General features: G+C 44.5%; 1 protein-coding gene across 1 annotated transcript; it reads right to left on the bottom strand.

Moving 5' to 3' along the window:
- Positions 1-1,880: 1,880 nt before the first annotated feature.
- On the bottom strand, positions 1,881-7,392 carry LOC123401179 (pyrophosphate--fructose 6-phosphate 1-phosphotransferase subunit alpha-like). Its single transcript, XM_045094912.1, has 18 exons — positions 7,195-7,392; positions 6,356-6,528; positions 6,051-6,163; positions 5,338-5,526; positions 5,186-5,253; positions 4,985-5,068; positions 4,688-4,741; positions 4,179-4,259; positions 4,004-4,097; positions 3,819-3,892; positions 3,547-3,657; positions 3,416-3,460; positions 3,258-3,314; positions 3,042-3,146; positions 2,847-2,963; positions 2,626-2,729; positions 2,371-2,536; positions 1,881-2,264 (listed from the first exon to the last, which is right to left on the bottom strand). Exons 1-18 carry the CDS (start codon positions 7,282-7,284, stop codon positions 2,139-2,141), a joined length of 1,851 nt encoding a protein of 616 aa, XP_044950847.1. The 5' UTR covers positions 7,285-7,392; the 3' UTR covers positions 1,881-2,138.
- Between the last annotated feature and the right edge of the window lie 12,200 nt (positions 7,393-19,592).

Below are 19,592 nucleotides of genomic sequence, written 5' to 3' on the forward strand. Positions count from 1 at the left end.
TCTACACTGATAGTCGCCACTCTTGGCGCGTTCCGTTGGCTAGCCACCACCGCCATGATGAATCTGTCAAAGATCACGAAGAGGTTCATAGTCCCTCCAGCCCTAGATAAGGTTGTGTGCGTGGTCATGTTCGCGGAACTTCAAGGCTAGCGGGTGAAGGCTCGAAAGTGGAAGAAGAGAGCATTGTCGAACGCTCTTCCCGGGACTCCTCCTACAAAGCAAACCACCATGATGGCACCATCAGGGAAACTGCCGCCCTGCACCCCCCCCCCCACCACCACCACCATTGTACAAGTTGTCGTACTAAAATGTAGGCTATCTAAATGGTCAGTCCATCACACAACAGTCGCCACGGCACTCTTTTGCCGCCCGACACCTTCCACTATATGTCGTCGACCTCAACACGAAGTTCACGTTCATGGAGTCACGGTCGTCGCAGCTCATTCGTTCGCGGTTTTCGTCCAAGGAGCCCTCATCCGACAGTGCTTAGTCACTATTTGGCAGAATCCACACACACACACACACACACACACACCTTAAAGGTCGATGCCGAGCACCGACGAGACGATGATGCATGATCCACAATGACTGAGACCACGATGATGGACAAGTAGAGAACAATTATTGACGACACCGAAGCAAGAGGCTCAAACAGACACCCAACAACTGGAGCCTGACGTGCATGATCCGGTTGCAAAGATGATGGGAGGTTCATCGTACTCAATGAAAGAGGATGAATTGTTGTAGATACGTGGTTGGGCACAAGTGTTGATCCTATGCAAGGCATGGAACAAAAGGGCTCAGTCTTTTGGCAAGCTATTCATGATTTCTTTCATGAGCGATAGAACCCCCCCCCCCTACGACAAAGAAGTGATTCGTGCGATAACGCTAGGCCATCGATGTATTCAACATGAGGTCAACAAGGGTTGCAGTGCATATGCATCAGTCCTCGAGCTTGTAGATTTTGCTTTGTGTTGCTCTATGTGTTTGTCATTGGATTGATTTGTTCTATGTTGGAACTTGTTGATCATGTCCTTGTCTTGCTTTCCTAGCTAAATCCGGCATGCACCTTGTACAACCGGACCAAGAAGAAGTCACTCATGTTGATGAATTGTTGGTTCAAGTTGATTAAATGAAGCAAGTGGGCAAGCATTGTCCCTTCCGCCAAGATCATCAAGACCAAAACCGTTATCGGCGACGGCCAAGATATCATACTAGTTCAAGGACATTGTAGCAAAGGAAGGCGCGTGCCAAGCGCAATGAAGTGAACGAGGAAAAGAAGATTGAGAGGCTTGACATCTTCATGTAAATGCAGAACAAGAAGATTAAGCTTGAGGAGATGAAGAATGCCGCTTCTAGAGAGCAAAAATTGTTGTTTGTTAAGGCGACCGACTTGGATCCCTATGTGATGAAGTTCAGATTTTCGTGCTAGCATGTACAAACACTTTGCACAAAAGAAAATAAAAAAAGGTCGAAATTTGAGGTCTTACACGAACAAACATACTGGAGGATTAGAGATTGATGTAAGTAATTCAGTGCTATCGGCATGAGTTGCGTTTGTTTGCAATTATTTAAATATGAATTGCTATTGATTAGATAAAATTTGAAAGAATGCAGACATTTGATGACTCCGATTAGATGATCTCTGCCCCACCAGCTGTTCGGACGTGGTGTCGTCCATACGTCTCCACGGTTGTTTGTTGATACGCGTTGAAGAGGCCCAAACTGTATTGAAAATGCACCCCTTTTATGCAAGACCACACAACAACGATCACGGTGGCACCATTCCTGAATTCCCGAAAGCTTTTCACGGATTTTTATGTCAGAATTGAACTGATCCTGTGCTGCTCCTATATGAATCAAAGAGAGCACTAGAGATGGACCCTCTCAAAATTTAGATTATTAATAGATCACAACCGACAGTTTGATCCAAATTATTCAGAGTTCAACCCCGCCAAAAGTAAACCCCAATACACTATCAGAGCCAAAAATGATACGTAATAAAACTCTCCCAAAAACTAGGAAAAGAATAAACCATGGGATCACAATATCACTGTCTCTAATCCCAACCGTCAGATGGGGCAAAAGAGAATCGGGAAACGCATAATAGATTCATAACCCACATAAGTGCTTGACCCTCAGAGTGGGGGCTGGCCAGTGGAGGAGGAAGTCATGATAGCCAGTGTCTCCGTCACGGAAGACATGGCACTCAGCGCCGCCTTGAGAACATCCTGCGAGCACCCAGGCTTCACTATGCTCTTCACCTGCACGGATACAAGAGTTAAACGTCAAGAAGCAGAACCTCGTTATCTGAGAGGTGCCGTCATTTTACGGTCTCTCGCTAAGATCTTATTGATTCATGAAAACTACCTTCTCCAAGTATTCCTGCAATTTCTTGATCCTGCCCATGTAGTCTTGATCCTCGACGCACAGTGAAATAGGCTTGGCATCCGCACCTGGTCCTTCAAATTGGAGTGGTCCAGGGTTTCTGTAGATGTCTTCTAACAGACAGCTGGATGAATTCTGCCTCAACATCCTGTATAACAGGAGAGTCCGTGTTTGCACGACGTTAAGCCAAGACTCATTTCTCCTCGATCGATAAAATTAACAAAAGTCCATACTTACTCGTATGCTTTCCCTCTCAAATCGACGCTAGCCATATGCACAGCTGGCTTCCCGATTTGTGTGGTTGCAGGGCCACGTGACCATCGCTTCACGGTCATCATGGACTGATCACATGAAAACAGATGTGAGTTACGCATTCCCTTTACACACTACTACTACACTAGTAAAAATGGACTGGTTACATGAACTAAAAGGTTTCGTAGTGATAGTGACAAAATTACCGAAATAGGAGCAGCACCACATCGCCACTTGTTTAGAGGACTCTTAAGATTTGTCACAGTAGCCATGTAACCGTTCAAACCAGCTGCCAAGATGTGGTAACACACATGTCCCAGAACCTGCAATCAACAGCTCGAACATAAATAACAACAAAGCAGGCTGCTGTGCCAAAATTAATAAGGTGAGCTGGAACTTGCATAGGCATAATCACAGTCAAACTTCGATGGCATTGCACCCCTAGCTTGGTAGCCAAAGAAGTGACAAATTGCATTGAACTTCTTTCCTTTGTAAGTTCCTTCCTTCTGCAAGATGAGAAGAGAACATCATGAGCTCATAGAACCATTGCTTGTGGCATCAAAACTGGGCATCCAATTAAACTGGCAGTTACGAGCAAATCCACAAAAAATGCATACCAAACGTTTGTTCATTTCGGTCTCAACCAATTGAGCTAGAAGCTTTTCGGTTTCAATCTGCACAGATGAACATGTTAAAATCAGCAAAATTAAAGGATAGAGGAAAACATATCAACTTTGGACCAATGATCAAAAGATGATTTCATGTGTTACAGTACCTGAGAAAGTTGAGCTGAGTCATCAGATTCAGGGCGGAGAAGCAGCTGCATTAGAAAAAACAACTATGTTGGAACAACAGAAACCTCATGTTAATTGTGGGATTCCATGAATTAACTGAGACAATGCATACCTGCTGCCTAATGAATTGGGGCAAAAACTCAAACAGCGCAGATGCCCAAGGTGAAAGCTGAGAAGAGATATTCTCAACGGAAACACCTTTACCGTGGAGGCCATTAATTTCCTACAGTCAACAGCTATCATCAGTGAAATTGTAAATCAATACTTATCTTACGTAACAAAAAGATGCTCTGCGCTTGCATTAGCCGGGATGTGACTTAAATCCGTAATCATACAAGACATAGAACATGTAAGTGCATACACATACAACGTATATAGTTATACCTGTAGAAGAGCATATAATTCAGGAATACTCTCCACAAGGCCCTCCGGAATAAGTATAACCCCATGATTCTTGTCTGAAAAATATAATTCAAAAGCATTGATAAATTAGACCATTCAAGTGGTAAGGTAAAATTACATGAAACATCTCACAACTCGTAGACAAAACAAAACAAAAGCAGAATTACCTTTTTCAGCTCTCGCCTGAACTGCATCACATATCTGCTTTGTGATATCAAAAATTGTGAGTTTTGATGCAGCAACCTCCTCACCAAGGATAACCTGAGAATATGATACGGGATAAAAAAGTTAAGGAATTTTTGCAATTACAAGCAGGGACAAGTGAAATAAATATATTCAAACCATGTTTGGATGTGATTGAAGAGCACACTCCAATGCCACATGAGATGCCTTCCTTCCCATCATACGGATGAAATAGTAATACTGCCGGAAAGAATAGAGCAACAAGGTAGAACAGATTAATTTTGTAATTTGAACTTGTACAGAAACGAGCAGAAAGCCTTCTAGGGAATGCAAGTATTACCTAATACAAATACTAAAAAAAATATTGAACATGCTTCATACAGGAAACTAAAAAATCAGGATACATAGGAAGAACCAAAAGACATATACTGCTACACTATGGAGCAAATAGCCTAGGACAAACTTGTGTACACCCTATATGTGGACCACAGAAGTAGGGTAAAGTAAAATGTGAATATAATAGCATAGCTTATTCTATCAGATATTTCTTGTCTCCAGGTATTAACCAAATAAATCAATGACAATGAAGCAGTCTAGGTTAAAAAATATCCATGACAAGAAAGTATGCCAAAATAGAATGACATCTACTATGTGCTGTGTTATATTACCTTCTCAGCAGATAGAGCATCAGTGCACATATTGCTTATAAGTTGTGAGTTCACCTGTTAAAACAGTACATAAGTTCAGGGAACCACTAGAAATCATGAAACGGATTAATAAAACTACAAAAATAGCATGGCAATACAATGAAACTTGCAAGCTGGGAAAACAATTGTACAGCTCAAAACTCAAAGGTGAACTCACGGATGCAACCACAAGATATCAGATAATGCACTATGTATGGAGATAGTGGGACCATCATAAATTTAAGTATCAACACAGTAATTGAATTCAGCAGTCCCTACCTTGCATATGGTATCGAAACCAACAGTTGTCTCAACAAATTGGTTCTTAAGGTCCCCATTCAAAGTTACAGGGACACCTACAACCTATTCAATAAAAAATGTGTCAATAGCATTTACAGATATAGAAAGTACAGACTTGCACTTGACACAAGGAATCCAGAATTAAGGTGAAGATTTGGTTAACAAGGATATCAGTAGTACCTTTGTTGCGCACTTTGCCTCAGCAAAAGTCTCGGCAAGTTGAGCTGCATCTGTATTCGATGTGACACCTTCAAAGAAAGAACACTGATTTAGGATTTAAACAAATGTACAATGTACTTAAAATCCTGGAAGATCCATGTCACGTAGCATACCTCCGATTATTACCAGAGCATCCAGCTTCAAAGCCTGGCAAGTAGCCATTGCACCATTGACTTGCTCCGTTGTTCTGATTTGATCCTTAGTCCGACCAAGCATATCATAACCACCTTGGTTTTTGTAGGAAGAAAGAACTTCATTTGTGATCTCCAAAGTTTTTTGTGCAAGAAGACCGTCAGTTCCTCCTGTATCGACCAAAAACCATGGAATGGATATTTAAGAGGTATACATAATTTCAATGTACTAAACATAAGTTGAAATATCAATTATGTGTAGGGAAACAGGATATGCAAGGATACAGCTACAGGTAAGTGGAATTAAGGCCCTGGGCAAAGTTTTGTTTTGCAGCAGTTGTTTATCAGTGTTTCTTATATTTTGGATAGCAGACATAAAAGAATTATCTGACAGAGACCTTGCAGTGCATCATGCTGCTAATGGTTCTACTAAGAAGGTCCTAAGAATAGCTGCATGTTGCTAATTTGATTAATTAGACACGGTAAAGTTCAGAGAAACATTCAAGTATTGCTGTATTCATGACTAAACCTTTAGAATGACGTGTTCATGCTATGTTAGGTTGATCATACAACTTGGTGCAAACAAAGAAGACACCAAAGTACAAATGTAATAATTCAAAATAAAACATTGGTGACTGTAACACAACCAATATATTCATGTAACCTGGAAAATGTAAAATTAGGCATTTACACACCAAGGAAACCAATAAGTTTGCTGTTCAGGTTGTGAGCTTTGATGGCCTCATGGAGTCCCCAGATGACATTGTGGCCTCCCGGGGACTGCCTTCCACAGAATACAATACCAACCCTTCATCCAAAACAAAACAATCAGATGGTTGTGTGTGTGCTCGAGCACAGAGCCAGAGCAAGATAACTCAAAAATAAACTCATGCTTCTGTTTTCTCGTAAGTATTTCTAACAACACCAGATCATCATGGGAAAAATGGTGACCTACTTGCTACTTATCAGCATGCGAAACATACAGCGCATATAGTAATACCTGACGGCAGGGTGCTCTGATATGACTTTAGCATCAGGGACATTAGCCGCCTTCCTGAGGAAATGAGCCAGTGGCTGCCCGTATGTATGGGGGAACGCGTGGCTGATCACATGAGCGCCAGCAGGATCGGCAGCGATCGCCACATCACCATACTCCACCCTCACAGTAGTGCCCTGGTTTACATGGGGAAAAACTCAGAACACGAGCAGAGCCATCCACAGCACACACACAACCATGAATTCATCTACAGCCCTAGTTTACATGCTTAAAAACTCAGAGCATGCACACACAACCATGAATTCATCTATCAGGGCACCAGTCAAACACTATGTCAAACAGGAGAAAGGGTAAATTTCAAAGCAATTGCCTAGTCAACCTTAAACATAAACAAACCATGGACCCTAGAGAAGAATCCATCACTTCAATCCCAGTTCCAACCTTCCACTACCACCAATAAAAGCACAAACACGGCAACTGAACTGAACTTTCTGAGATGCTCGTGCACTGCGGTCCCGCCTCGAGTCGGGCAACCCGAGGCATCTACGCTCGCGGTCACAATTACCACGCCCCAGGCAGCGTCCGCCACGAATCAGATCCGGTCTCGCCAACCGAAAGCGACGGTCGCGTCAGATCAGTGACAGATGACACGCCTACGCGGCTACACCTAACGCCCCCGAAACACATCGGAGGCAACCCAACCGCAAGCCCAGGCGCCGACGGGGGCGATCCGGCCGGGGAGCAATGCGGGATCTGGCGCCCCGCGGCCGGGCACGCCGCAGATCTGACACGCGGGGGCGGGGGGCGGTGGTAATGGGGAGGGTGGCGCGTGCAGGGCATACCTGGAGGCAGGGGGGAAGCTCGGGCTGGTAGAGAGTCCGCTTCTGCTGCACCTCCGAGAGCTCGCGCGGCACGCCGTAGTCGGAATCCATGGCCCGGCACTCGTCGCCGGCGAGGGGCGGCTGCGTCGTTTGTATCGTCGATGTGTTTTTTTGGGTGTTGGTGGTGGTGGTGGCTGGCTCAGTGGAGATCCGGGGGCGATGCCGGAGGAGTAAATTTTATACCGGAGGCGGGACCCCTTGCGCAAGCCAATGCGCTCCCGAGGTCTCGTTTTCGAAACGCCTCCTGGGATCGCAGGAATATTCGCATCCGTGCCCCTGGACCCTGGATCGGCAGAGCTCGGTGGGTTTTTCGGGTCTGTCCTTTTGCCTGTCTCGTTGGTTCGGGTTATATGTTTTGGCTTTTGCGTTAATCCGGAAAAAGTCCAAAACAAACCTTGAAGTTATAGAGGAAAGCTAAATCAAACCCTGAACTTTGAATTCCTGAAATTGGCACACCAAACTCACTGATCTTTATTTTAAATCTTGACAGAACTTAGCCGGGATTTGCTGAATTGGGCCGGGCCCATTAGCGCAGTTGCGCACGCGCGCACCCTCTGCTCTGTTTTTTTTTGTTTTTTCATTTTCTTTCTGCTTTTCCACATGTGTATATTTTTTCAGTATCCAATGTATTTTTTAACACATATGTATATTTTTTGATAAACTTTCAATATTTTTCAACACATTATGTACATTTTAAAAGTACATCTTACAAAAAAATAATACATGGTAATATTTTTCTAAATAAATATTTTATATTTTATAAATAACAATAAACATTTTATAAAATTGATATATATATATTTTGAGGTATAAAGAACAATAAACGTTGAATGTTTGGCGCTAGGATTATGCTCCTACAAATTTATAAAATGCATGTTGGACCAATACGAATATAATTAAAAATACGAATAGAACTAAAAATATGAATTGAATTAAAAATACGAATATAATTAAAAATACAAATAGAATTTGAAAAACCAAACATTTTTTTGAAACAAAAAAGACACAGAAATTGTGACAAAAATAGAAAACATAAATATTTTTAACTTCTGAACAATTTTAAAAATGCGCGAACTTTTTTTAAACTTCGTTTTTTTTGTTAGTGGGCCGGTCCAATATCTGTCTATAAGAGTGCAGCCTAGCAGGTTATCGCGGTCGGGATTGTGGTATTGCCAGAATCCCGGTCGGGATTGTGGTATTGCGAGAATCCCGGTGTGCCAAACGGGCCTAGGGTTCAAAATAGACCGGGATTACAAGTTCAGAGTGCCAATTTCAGGGATTCAAAGTTCAGGGTTTGATTTAGCTTTCGTCTATCACTTCAAGGTTTGTTTTGGACTTTTTCCGTCAATCCTCGAGCATCTCTAACATAATACAAAAGTGTTTTATGCATCATGGTGCACAGAAATCCAACTTCAATGGATGATGTATATATAAACATATGTAGTCCGATTTTAAGGTTTGATGTAAAATCGTCTCTAGGGAATGCATATTTGCATCACCTAGCAAGCTGTCGAGGCGTAAAAACCGCCATAACCCACATGTCGCGAGCAGCGTGAAACTTCATGCAATCTTCCTTCCCCCCACGTGTAGTGGCCGCCGCAGATCTGGCATCCTCCCGCCTCCCGTGTATCCATCACGAAGCTGCCACTGAATCCGTCTGCGGGAACCGTACCACCGCGGATCTGGCCTTCCCCCCTCCCCCAGCCTCTCTCCACCCGTTACGGTTGCCGACGATGCGTCGCCGCCCAAGGAGCTCCATCGGCTTTCATGGCGTCCATGAGCGCGAGACTGGTCGGTTAGCATGAGGGTATGTGCTATTGACTCGACAAGTAGGACGAGGGTGATCGTCAACTGCACCTTTGGCAAGGTGTGTTGGCGCCTCAACCGGCCAATGTGGGATTTGGACTTCCTTGAGATCGACAATCAAGACGCGGAGTTCATCGATCATTCGATCGAGATGATGACCATCGCAGAGAGGAGGAAGACACGGACCGTTCGTGGTCAGTGTTAAGCTCATCGGTGGGATGAGGCAATGATGGGGAGGTTTGCAGCAAAGAATCCGCACCTCATGCAGGCGGAGTACGAGTTTTGGGCATCGCGGAACAACACGGAGAAGGAGGTACAGAAGGAGGAGGACCAGGATGGCACCTCAACAGTGGTCATGGTCGATAGTTTGGACTCGGTGAAGATCGAAGATGACAAGTCGGGCTCCGACATCGACTGCGACAATCTTTAAGTAGTCTGGAGTAGTTCGTAGTCGAAGTGTCTTTGTATCAGAATTATTTTTAAGTCTGTATCAGAACTATGTTTTTAGTTTGTATCGGAACTATGTTTGAAATTTGCATGTTTTATCTAAATTTGCAAATTTTTCATGTTTTTGTGCCGAATATAAAATACATGTTGGAGCAAAAAAAATTGAGGTGACGCACAATTTATTTTTTGATGATGATGATGTAAAACTATTTTTTATGTGTCCAAGATACACCACCTGTTGAAGATGATCCAACCATTAGGTATGTACCATTGCCTAGTAACCAAAAATGCGTGAATCAACTTGTGGACTCCTAATTGGAAAAATAAGGAAAATAATAAACATCATCTGACTCTAGCTATTTGGCTTGTATTGAGATTCTACACCAACAGTCAAACCGAAGCCTAATAATCTTTACTTTCATGTCATTCATATACTGGTTCGCTATGTGGTGGGTTGGAGATAACATTATTCTCCTAACCATCCAATCACGGATTGGATCGCTATTTGCTTGCACATTTAAACATGCTTTCTTGTTTCTTGCGAGACTTGGGATGAGCACACAATATTACACTATACCAGTGGGCACCACTCAGCTTCGTATTTATGAAGGACATAACTGAAATTCATCCCCATCGAAACATGTACCAGTTTATCAAGTATTATAGGTTGCTGCAATCCTTGGGCTTGGGAGCTGCCACTCTTTGTGATGGTATTATACCAGTAATTGCCAATGCTCATTTTTCACCCAGAATAATTTTCACATTGCTTGCACTGATTTCAGGTTCTTTTACGAGCAGTTGTATGGTTACAATTCTGTTTATTCTGATATGACAAACAAATTTAGTGAGTCTTCTTTCCATGACTAATCCTAACGACCGGCTTTATTTTTTGGCACTGGTGCAATCAGGGCATATAAAATATGTACTTCTTTCGTTCCTAAATATAAGTCTTTTTAAAGATTTCATTAGGATCTACATGTGGATGTATATAAATATACTTTAAAGTATAAATTTATTCATTTTGCTTCGTATATATGTAGTCCTATAGTGAATTCTTTAAAAAATACTTGTATTTAGAAACGGAGGGAGTATTAGATAGGAAAAACCTTCTTCTGATCTTTAAGAACTGTGTATGTTGATTCCTTTTTTGGCTATTTTAAATGTTTTTGTTTGGCTAACGTTCAGATTTGTAGGCCTTAATGCTTGTCGTGGGTATAGCGGGCAAAACCACAATGTTGTACAGTTAGCACACTCAGGAGTTCCCCTTGAGTACGTGTTTCTACCATCTAGTAGGTTATTGGTTTTTTTTTGTGTCATCTTGTTATTATTTTTGTAGTTCTAGTGCTAAATTAAAGTTTACTAATGTGTCAAACTAACGAGGCAATAAAGTTGTTACTGGATGGAAATGTGGTGAACTTGTTTATGGAAGTGTGATTATTTATGCACTTTGGTGTGTAACCTTTTTTTTTAATTAATTAAGCACATCTCCTATTTTGGGGGAGGCGTACGGGAGGAGGAGATTGGTTTTGAGTAGACATGTTCCAAGAGGATGATGTCTAATTAGTGTTGGTGGGGTAATAAGTTCCCCCCAAGCTTACTGGAATGGTTACTGAGGCATCACCTCATTAAGGACAGTAAAACTGCACCACATCCCAGCCTTCTCACGCATCCTTGTATTTTGGCCGTCAGATCATGTGTCCTGATCGTTTCTAGCCATACGATTACTACCCATTCTCGTGATTAACAACTAAGTGGGCCTACTGTCCTGGGGCAGCTACTCCCCTAGCCAAATCGGTGGCTTCTCGTTAATTTGGGTCCTCGCAAAGCCCACCGTCGAAATACCCAAGCCAAACAAACCCTCCTCTCTTTCTTCTTCTCCCTAGATTCCCTCGTCTCTCGAGTCCCACATCGACCGCCGCCGCTGCCATCGCCGCCACCGTCCCCACATACCGGCAACCTTGATCCCGGAGTCGGTCCTCTCCTCAGCATAGTCGCTCCCACTCCTCCCAGATCGAGCAGCGGGTCAGGTGGGGAACGCTTGCGTAACGAGGAGGAAGAAACTGCAATTGGCAGACCTTCACTTTGTTCGTCCTCCAACAGTCACGTGTTCATCCTCCAAATCTTCCACTCGCCTTTTATCCTGAATTTTCGTCATGTTGATTACTAAAGCCTAATGCAATCTGCAACTCCTTTTTGTGTGTTTGTGTGGTGGCAGGAACAACAACACGTTACAATGAAAGTTTTTGTTTCTCCCTCTTTTTGTGTTGTACAATGGGTATTTGGTTGTGGTGGAGAAAGGAAGGAAAGAGAATCGCCTCCGGACTGCTTGAACCCTTCGTGTCGCACATCAAGGCCGCCCAAGACCATATGCCCAATGGAGGTCGTACAATCCTTATCTAGCCGGATCTAGAGGCCAGCACACCCTGGTTCACCAAGGGCAGGTTCGTCGTCTACCTGTCAGCCGTCTCGTGTCTCTTTACCAGCTTCCCACGCCGACGGTGATGTCAATTCATTTTACATGGATGCTTCTTTATTGCAGGTTCGTCCGTTTCGTAAGCATGTCGGAGGTCCTGGAGCGGGTGACAACCATACAGTCCGAGATATTGCAGCTCGAGGATGATGTCTCCGTCCAGAGCAATGAAAATCATAGATTGAAATCTGTAAGTGGATGATATATTGTAACCTGTAAAGTAATGTGTACCTATTGAGAGAGATAATAGCAGAATGGTGACAAATGTTTCTGTTTGGGATTTGCTAGGATGAAGGGCACAATGTGAAAATGGTGGACCCTGTGGAAGGTACAATATCGCCGATTACATTTCTGAATGTTGTGTTGGATAATCATAATATCTATGAAGAAATCTTCAGGAATGCTTATTCGTAACTGAAAATACTATTCAGATTGTGCAATAGATTCTCTTCTCCTCTGGACGTTGATGTCACTCCTCCAAGGGAACCAGACAATCCTCTTCATACAACCTTCCAAGCTTTATTTCTCTCAGTCTTCCACTCACCCCCGTAAGTTCAATCCAAGAATTTTCTCTTGAACTAATACTGCCAATTGCATGTCAAAACGTTGTGATATTAGGTGAAGGAAATATTTATAGAGGAAACTAATGTTGACGTATTGGTAGATCTTTCTCACACTTTTGGAATGGTCTCATTTTATTAATATAGTTAATTGGTTGTTGAAAAGTATAATGAAGGTCTGTTCAACTTTAGTAACATCATGCCATCATCCTCATAGCTGTGTTTTGGTCTTGTGTTTAGTTATATTCCTTTCAGTTTACTTGCATGGAAACAACTAACTAGACAAAACCAGGAATAGTGTCTTAGTGGGCATATTTAGTGTCTTCCACAATAAAATGCTCACAATATAGTGTTACTGTCAGCCAATATTGGTTGCTATTGCAGGATTGCACAAATCAGTCAGCCAAGCATTTTACTCTGTCTGGGTAATTTCAAATCCCTTCAACCCATTTCTACCGCCGAAAAAGGGTTTCCCCCCGCTTTGTATTACAAAGCAACCAACCGATACAGTCAACAGCAGGTGCTGGGGCGGAAGTAGCACAATCACACCCAAAAGAAACGAAAGAGAAACAACAAGAGAGAAAAATGCCGACAACGGCGTATCAACGGAAACGAAGACGCTTCACGACCACTGCGCCCACCGAAGATCTCCCACCAAGCTCCAAGGCTCCAAAGCACTTGTACCAATCAACACCTCCAAGAAGGACCGCGACGATGACGGCGCTGCTGCCAAGGGTTTCCCCCGGTACGTGATGAGGCAAGAGGAAGGGTTTCCCCCGACGCCCTCCAGGAAGGTCCGGCGGCACCCACAAGCGTCGCCGCGTCGGTGTCGGCCAGGCCGACAGGGGTTTCCCCCGACCCCAACCTTCACCTCGGATGCTCTAGAGCCTGCCACCAAAGCGACCACCATCTTACGCCACCACGGTCCAGAAGCCTCCACGCCGTCTCACCACGGCACCATGAAGTGAGGCCTGCACAGCGGGGAATAGGAGCCGGGACTAGGGGCCACAACACCGTCGGCACGCGGGAGGGTACAACCTCCACCATCGACGACGGTAGCCGACCGGGCACAATAGCAGGAGCATACCAGGCCCGTGGGCCCACAGGCCCGACCGGGCTCTCCACGCCCGTAAAGCTCCCGCCATCGCGTTGCAGCAGGCGCGCCTTCGGCATCGCCGCCCCCCCCCCCCGAGCTGCTCCTCCTCCTCACCACACAGACGACGATGAAGCCACGCTGGGAGCCGGCCCGCTAGGATCCAGATGGGGCCCACAGGGCCCAGATCTCGGTCGAGGGCGCGCCACCGGCCATCCTGCGTCACCACGCCGTCTCATCGCCAAGGGGCAACACCACCACCTCGCACGTCGCCGACCACTGCTGCCGGGTCGCCGGACCGTCGTCGAGCCGAGGAGCACTGCCGCCGCCCCCATGCCCCGGGCAAGGAGGTGCGCACGCGGGGACAGGCAGTCCCGCCGCCCCCGCCAACACCACCCGGCCAAGCGCCGGGGGCGGCCGTCGGCGGCGGCAGGGAGGGAATGAGGAGGAGGGAGGCCGAAGAGGGGCGGGGCTTGCGCCGCCCCGGCCACCTCCTGGGGAGGCGGCCCAGGGCAGATCCGGGAGGGGGAGGGGGGAGGGGGGAGGGGACGGCCGACGGCGGCGGCGGGGGGAGGGAGGGAACCCTAGGGAGTCGCGGGGGTCGCGGGCAGGCCACCTATCTCAACACCCCCTCAGAACATGTTTTTTTTACGCGAACGCCTCAACCCATTTCTATCTATGCCCACTTCTACGACGTTTCCATTCTTTATAATATGTGATTCCTTCCAGTTTCATTCATATGGTTATATTTTATTATGATTAAATATACATCAAGGAAAGGTTTATACATATATTTTTGGTAGAATTCTCAATGTTCTTTTTGTTTGTTCCTTTTCGATCCATCCAATTAGGCTTGAAATAAGTACAATTTCCATTGTCATTATTTCAGGAATGCCATGCCTTGTTGTATCAGTCTATCGCTAGGCCTCATGGCCAAAAATACTACAATTTAGTTTTTCTATATTCTTAATGACTTCACTTTATTTGCATGTGGATGAACTAATAGGTGTGTCTGTAACTATATTTTGACTTATCTACTTTTAGAGTAGGGAGGCCTAAGAGAGCATGGAGAAAACTTGTGAATCATCTACCTAAGAGATCATAAATCTGTTACATGCAACTATTTTGATGTTCTAAACCCGAGTGTGATTAATTGTTATATATATTATTATTCATGGTAATCGATCACTTTATGTAATTCTAATTTCTAATTCAACAATTTCTTCCATGTTATAAATCGATCGACTTATATGTGTATCATCTATTGAGTTTCAGATGGATACTAAGGTTACAATGGAGCAACAACTTGGTTCTAGCGCAATGATTATAGGGCGCCAAGGCTCGAAAAATTTAGTACTTAACCATGTGAATTTAACAAAACAAGCAAACAAAAATGAAATATAAAATTAACACATATCCCACTTGTTGCATGTATGGTACCCCACTCTGCAATTTTTTATAAGACATTATTAGAGTCCATGACAGTGTCAAAAACACATATTGTATTGATTTAATCCTTGTTATTAAGTATATTATTATTTGATATTCCAACTAATTTAATCCTTGTTAGTACTCTTGTCCTATGAATATGATGCCCTCCACAAGAAATAGCGAGGTGCATTAGGCTGACATAATTATTTGTTTCCAAACATGATGGCCCTTTGGTAGAGGCATGTGACGACTTTCATTTATGCTCCATGTATATACAATCTATTTCTTATTTCCTATTATATGTGTTGATTAGTTTTATTTACTACCTAAATTTTTGTGTATATTGTTATCCAAGCCAATTTGTATATGTGAATCTTGCCTTTACCGAGTATTTATATGAGATTGCATTTAATTACTGACTAATGTATGACTATGTTTAGGAAAATTTAATATTATATGTTTCATGTGGTCATATATTTATGAAAATTCCTACCATTTCATTGTATAAATAGAGGGGCGCAGCAACGCGCGCCTTCAATGATCTAGTGATGCCATTACGAGTGGGCGAAGAGGGATAGCGAGAGGGGTGTGTTGTCACCGACGAGAGATGGCGATGATAGCCGCACAAAGGAGAGAATAAGGCGTCATGTGACACATTGTCCCTATAGCATTAGCACAACTTTGAAGTAGATTCCTAATATACTTACATGTCTTCATCTCAGGATCACAGTTATTACAGGTAGTGAACGAAGTATATGAAGTGAAGGATACATCTGGTATTTTTCACTAGGATTAGGAATATATTATGAGTCAAAGTTGACCCTAGTTGGAGCATTTGCATCTTGTAACGTGTCAAGAGGAGGGTAACAATAGTGTTTTAAGACAATAGCCACGAAACTGCTACACCCAAAGGGACAAGTGGCATGGGTTGTTCAGAGAGGAAAGACACAAAGAGGATGATGAAGGATGCACATGACATACATCGAGTCATGCTTGGTCATAAAACGGCGGTTAACCAATTTGCCTATGCATTTTATGTTGTTTTGTAGCAATGCACACTTGGCATGTGACATCACGACTTAATAGGAACAAAAGACTACTCATATCAACAAGGTGCATCTTCTTTTCCGGGAGCCAATCTAAAAAGAACTCAAAGTTAAGCATGTGAAACAGAGCCAATGAGCATCGACTGGGGGATGCATATTGACGCGGATCATGCGACAGGTGGACCGTGGATATCTCTCCCTAATAATAAAGCGCCGAGCGCTTTTGTCGTCCGTCACGGCCTTTTTGCAAAAAAGCCCCTATCATTTTTGTTATTCAACCCGCACTACAGTTTTAAGTGAGTCGAGAGGAGGAAGAAGAAGAACCAGCGGGCGATGGCTCTGGATCGGGATCCCCTCCCGTTCACGCGCTCGAGAACGGTTGGGCCGACGCGCCGCGGCGGCTGGGTGTGGGGCGTGGTGCGGCGGCTGACGGGAGGAGAGGGGAGGTGAGGACGCGGCCTGTCTTTTAGATTTTTCGTGCTGACGTGCGAGAAGGCGATGGAGCTTGGAGGCGAGGGAGCTCAAGGAACGACCTTTGTCGCCGGAAAAACGAGGTTGAGGGGGCGGGCGGAGCGCAGGGGCGCGAGCATGTGGAGGCGGAAGGTCAGGTGTGGCGTCGCAGACGACCGGGCCAATGCGGGGCGGTGCGGGAGGCCACCGGGATGTTGGAAATATGCCCTAGAGGCAATAATAAATTAGTTATTATTATATTTCTTTGTTCATGATAATCGCTTATTATCCATGCTATAATTGTATTGATTGGAAACACAGTGCATGTGTGGATACATAGACAAAACACTGTCCCTAGTAAGCCTCTAGTTGACTAGCTCGTTGATCAAAGATGGTCAAGGTTTCCTGACCATAGGCAAGTGTTGTCACTTGATAACGGGATCACATCATTAGGAGAATCATGTGATGGGCTAGACCCAAACTAATAGACGTAGCATGTTGATCGTGTCATTTTTTTGCTACTGTTTTCTGCGTGTCAAGTATTTGTTCCTATGACCATGAGATCATATAACTCACTGACACCGGAGGAATGCTTTGTGTGTATCAAACGTAGCAACGTAACTGGGTGACTATAAAGATGCTCTACAGGTATCTCTGAAGGTGTTCGTTGAGTTAGTATGGATCGAGACTCGGATGTGTCACTCCGTGTGACGGAGAGGTATCTCGGGGCCCACTCGGTAATACAACATCACACACAAGCCTTGCAAGCATTGTGACTTAGTGTAAGTTGCGGGATCTTGTATTACGGAACGAGTAAAGAGACTTGCCGGTAAACGAGATTGAAATAGGTATGCGGATACTGACAATCGAATCTCGGGCAAGTAACATACCGAAGGACAAAGGGAATGACATACGGGATTATATGAATCCTTGGCACTGAGGTTCAAACGATAAGACCTTCGTAGAATATGTAGGATCCAATATGGGCATCCAGGTCCCGCTATTGGATATTGACCGAGGAGTCTCTCGGGTCATGTCTACATAGTTCTCGAACCCGCAGGGTCTGCACACTTAATGTTCGACGTTGTTTTATGCGTATTTGAGTCATATGGTTGGTTACCGAATGTTGTTCGGAGTCCCGGATGAGATCACGGACGTCACGAGGGTTTCCAGAATGGTCCGGAAACGAAGATTGATATATAGGATGACCTCATTTGGTTACCGGAAGGTTTTCGTGCATTACCGAAAAAGTTTCGGGCTCATCGGTAGTGTACTGGGAGTGCCGGGAGGGGTGCCGGGGACCATCAGGAGGGGTGTCACGCCCCAAGGGTTCTCATGGGCTATGAGAAGAGATAAACCAGCCCCTAGTGGGCTGGAATAAGTTCCCACTAAGGCCCATAAGGTTTGAGAAGGAAAAAACACAAGGTGGAAAAAGTTTCCAAGTGGGAAGGTGGAATCCTACTCCAAGTAGGATTGGAGTAGGACTCCTGCACCTCCAATTTCGGCCAAACCTTTAGGTTTCGAGGCTGCCTCCTCCCCTCCCTCCCTCCTATATATAGTGGGGTTTTAGGGCTGATTTGAGACAACTTTTTCCACGGCAACCCGACCACATACCTCCACGGGTTTTCCTCTAGATCGCGTTTCTGCGGAGCTCGGGCGGAGCCTTGCTGAGATTAGATCACCACCAACCTCCGGAGCGCCGTCACGCTGCCGGAGAACTCATCTACCTCTCAGTCTCTCTTGCTGGATCAAGAAGGCCGAGATCATCGTCGAGTTGTACGTGTGCTGAACGCGGAGGTGCCGTCCGTTCGGCACTAGATCGGAGCGGATCGTGGGACGGATCGCGGGACGGTTCGTGGGACGGTTCGCGGGGCGGATCGAAGGACGTGAGGACGTTCCACTACATCAACCGCGTTTCTTAACGCTTTTGCTGTGCGATCTACAAGGGTACGTAGATCGGTAATCCCCTCTCATAGATGGACATCACCATGATAGGTCTTCGTGCGCGTAGGAAAATTTTTGTTTCCCATGCGACGCTCCCCAACAGTGGCATCATGAGCTAGGTTCATGCGTAGATGTAATCTCGAGTAGAACACGAAAGTTTTTGTGTGCGGTGATGTGCGTTTTCCTACCCTCCTTAGTCTTTTCTTGATTCCGCGGTATTGTTGGATCGAAGCGGCTCGGACCGACATTACTCGTACGCTTACGAGAGACTGGTTTCATCGCTACGAGTAACTCCGTTGCTCAAAGATGACCGGCGAGTGTCGGTTTCTCCAACTTTAGTTGAATTGGATTTGACCGAGGAGGTCCTTGGATGAGGTTAAATAGCAATTCATATATCTCCGTTGTGGTGTTTGCGTAAGTAAGATGCTATCCTACTAGATACCCATGGTCACCACGTAAAACATGCAACAACAATTAGAGGACGTCTAACTTGTTTTTGCAGGGTATGCTTGTGATGTGATTGTTGGAATTATGCCCTAGAGGCAATAATAAATATATAGTTATTATTATAATTCCTGTATCAAGATAATAGTTTATTATCCATGCTATAATTGTATTGAATGAAGACTCATTTACATGTGTGGATACATAGACGAAACACCGTCCCTAGCATGCCTCTAGTTGGCTAGCCAGTTGATCAATGATAGTCAGTGTCTTCTGATTATGAACAAGGTGTTGTTGCTTGATAACTGGATCACGTCATTAGGAGAATCACGTGATGGACTAGACCCAAACTAATAGACGTAGCATGTTGATCGTGTCATTTTGTTGCTACTGTTTTCTGCGTGTCAAGTATTTATTCCTATGACCATGAGATCATATAACTCACTGACACCGGAGGAATGCTTTGTGTGTATCAAACGTCGCAACGTAACTGGGTGACTATAAAGATGCTCTACAGGTATCTCCGAAGGTGTTAGTTAAGTTAGTATGGATCAAGACTGGGATTTGTCACTCCGTGTGACGGAGAGGTATCTCGGGGCCCACTCGGTAATACAACATCACACACAAGCCTTGCAAGCAATGTAACTTAGTGTAAGTTGCGGGATCTT

This window comes from Hordeum vulgare, chromosome 6H (assembly GCF_904849725.1).
Source record: "Hordeum vulgare subsp. vulgare chromosome 6H, MorexV3_pseudomolecules_assembly, whole genome shotgun sequence".
Classification (NCBI taxonomy): Eukaryota; Viridiplantae; Streptophyta; class Magnoliopsida; order Poales; family Poaceae; genus Hordeum; species Hordeum vulgare.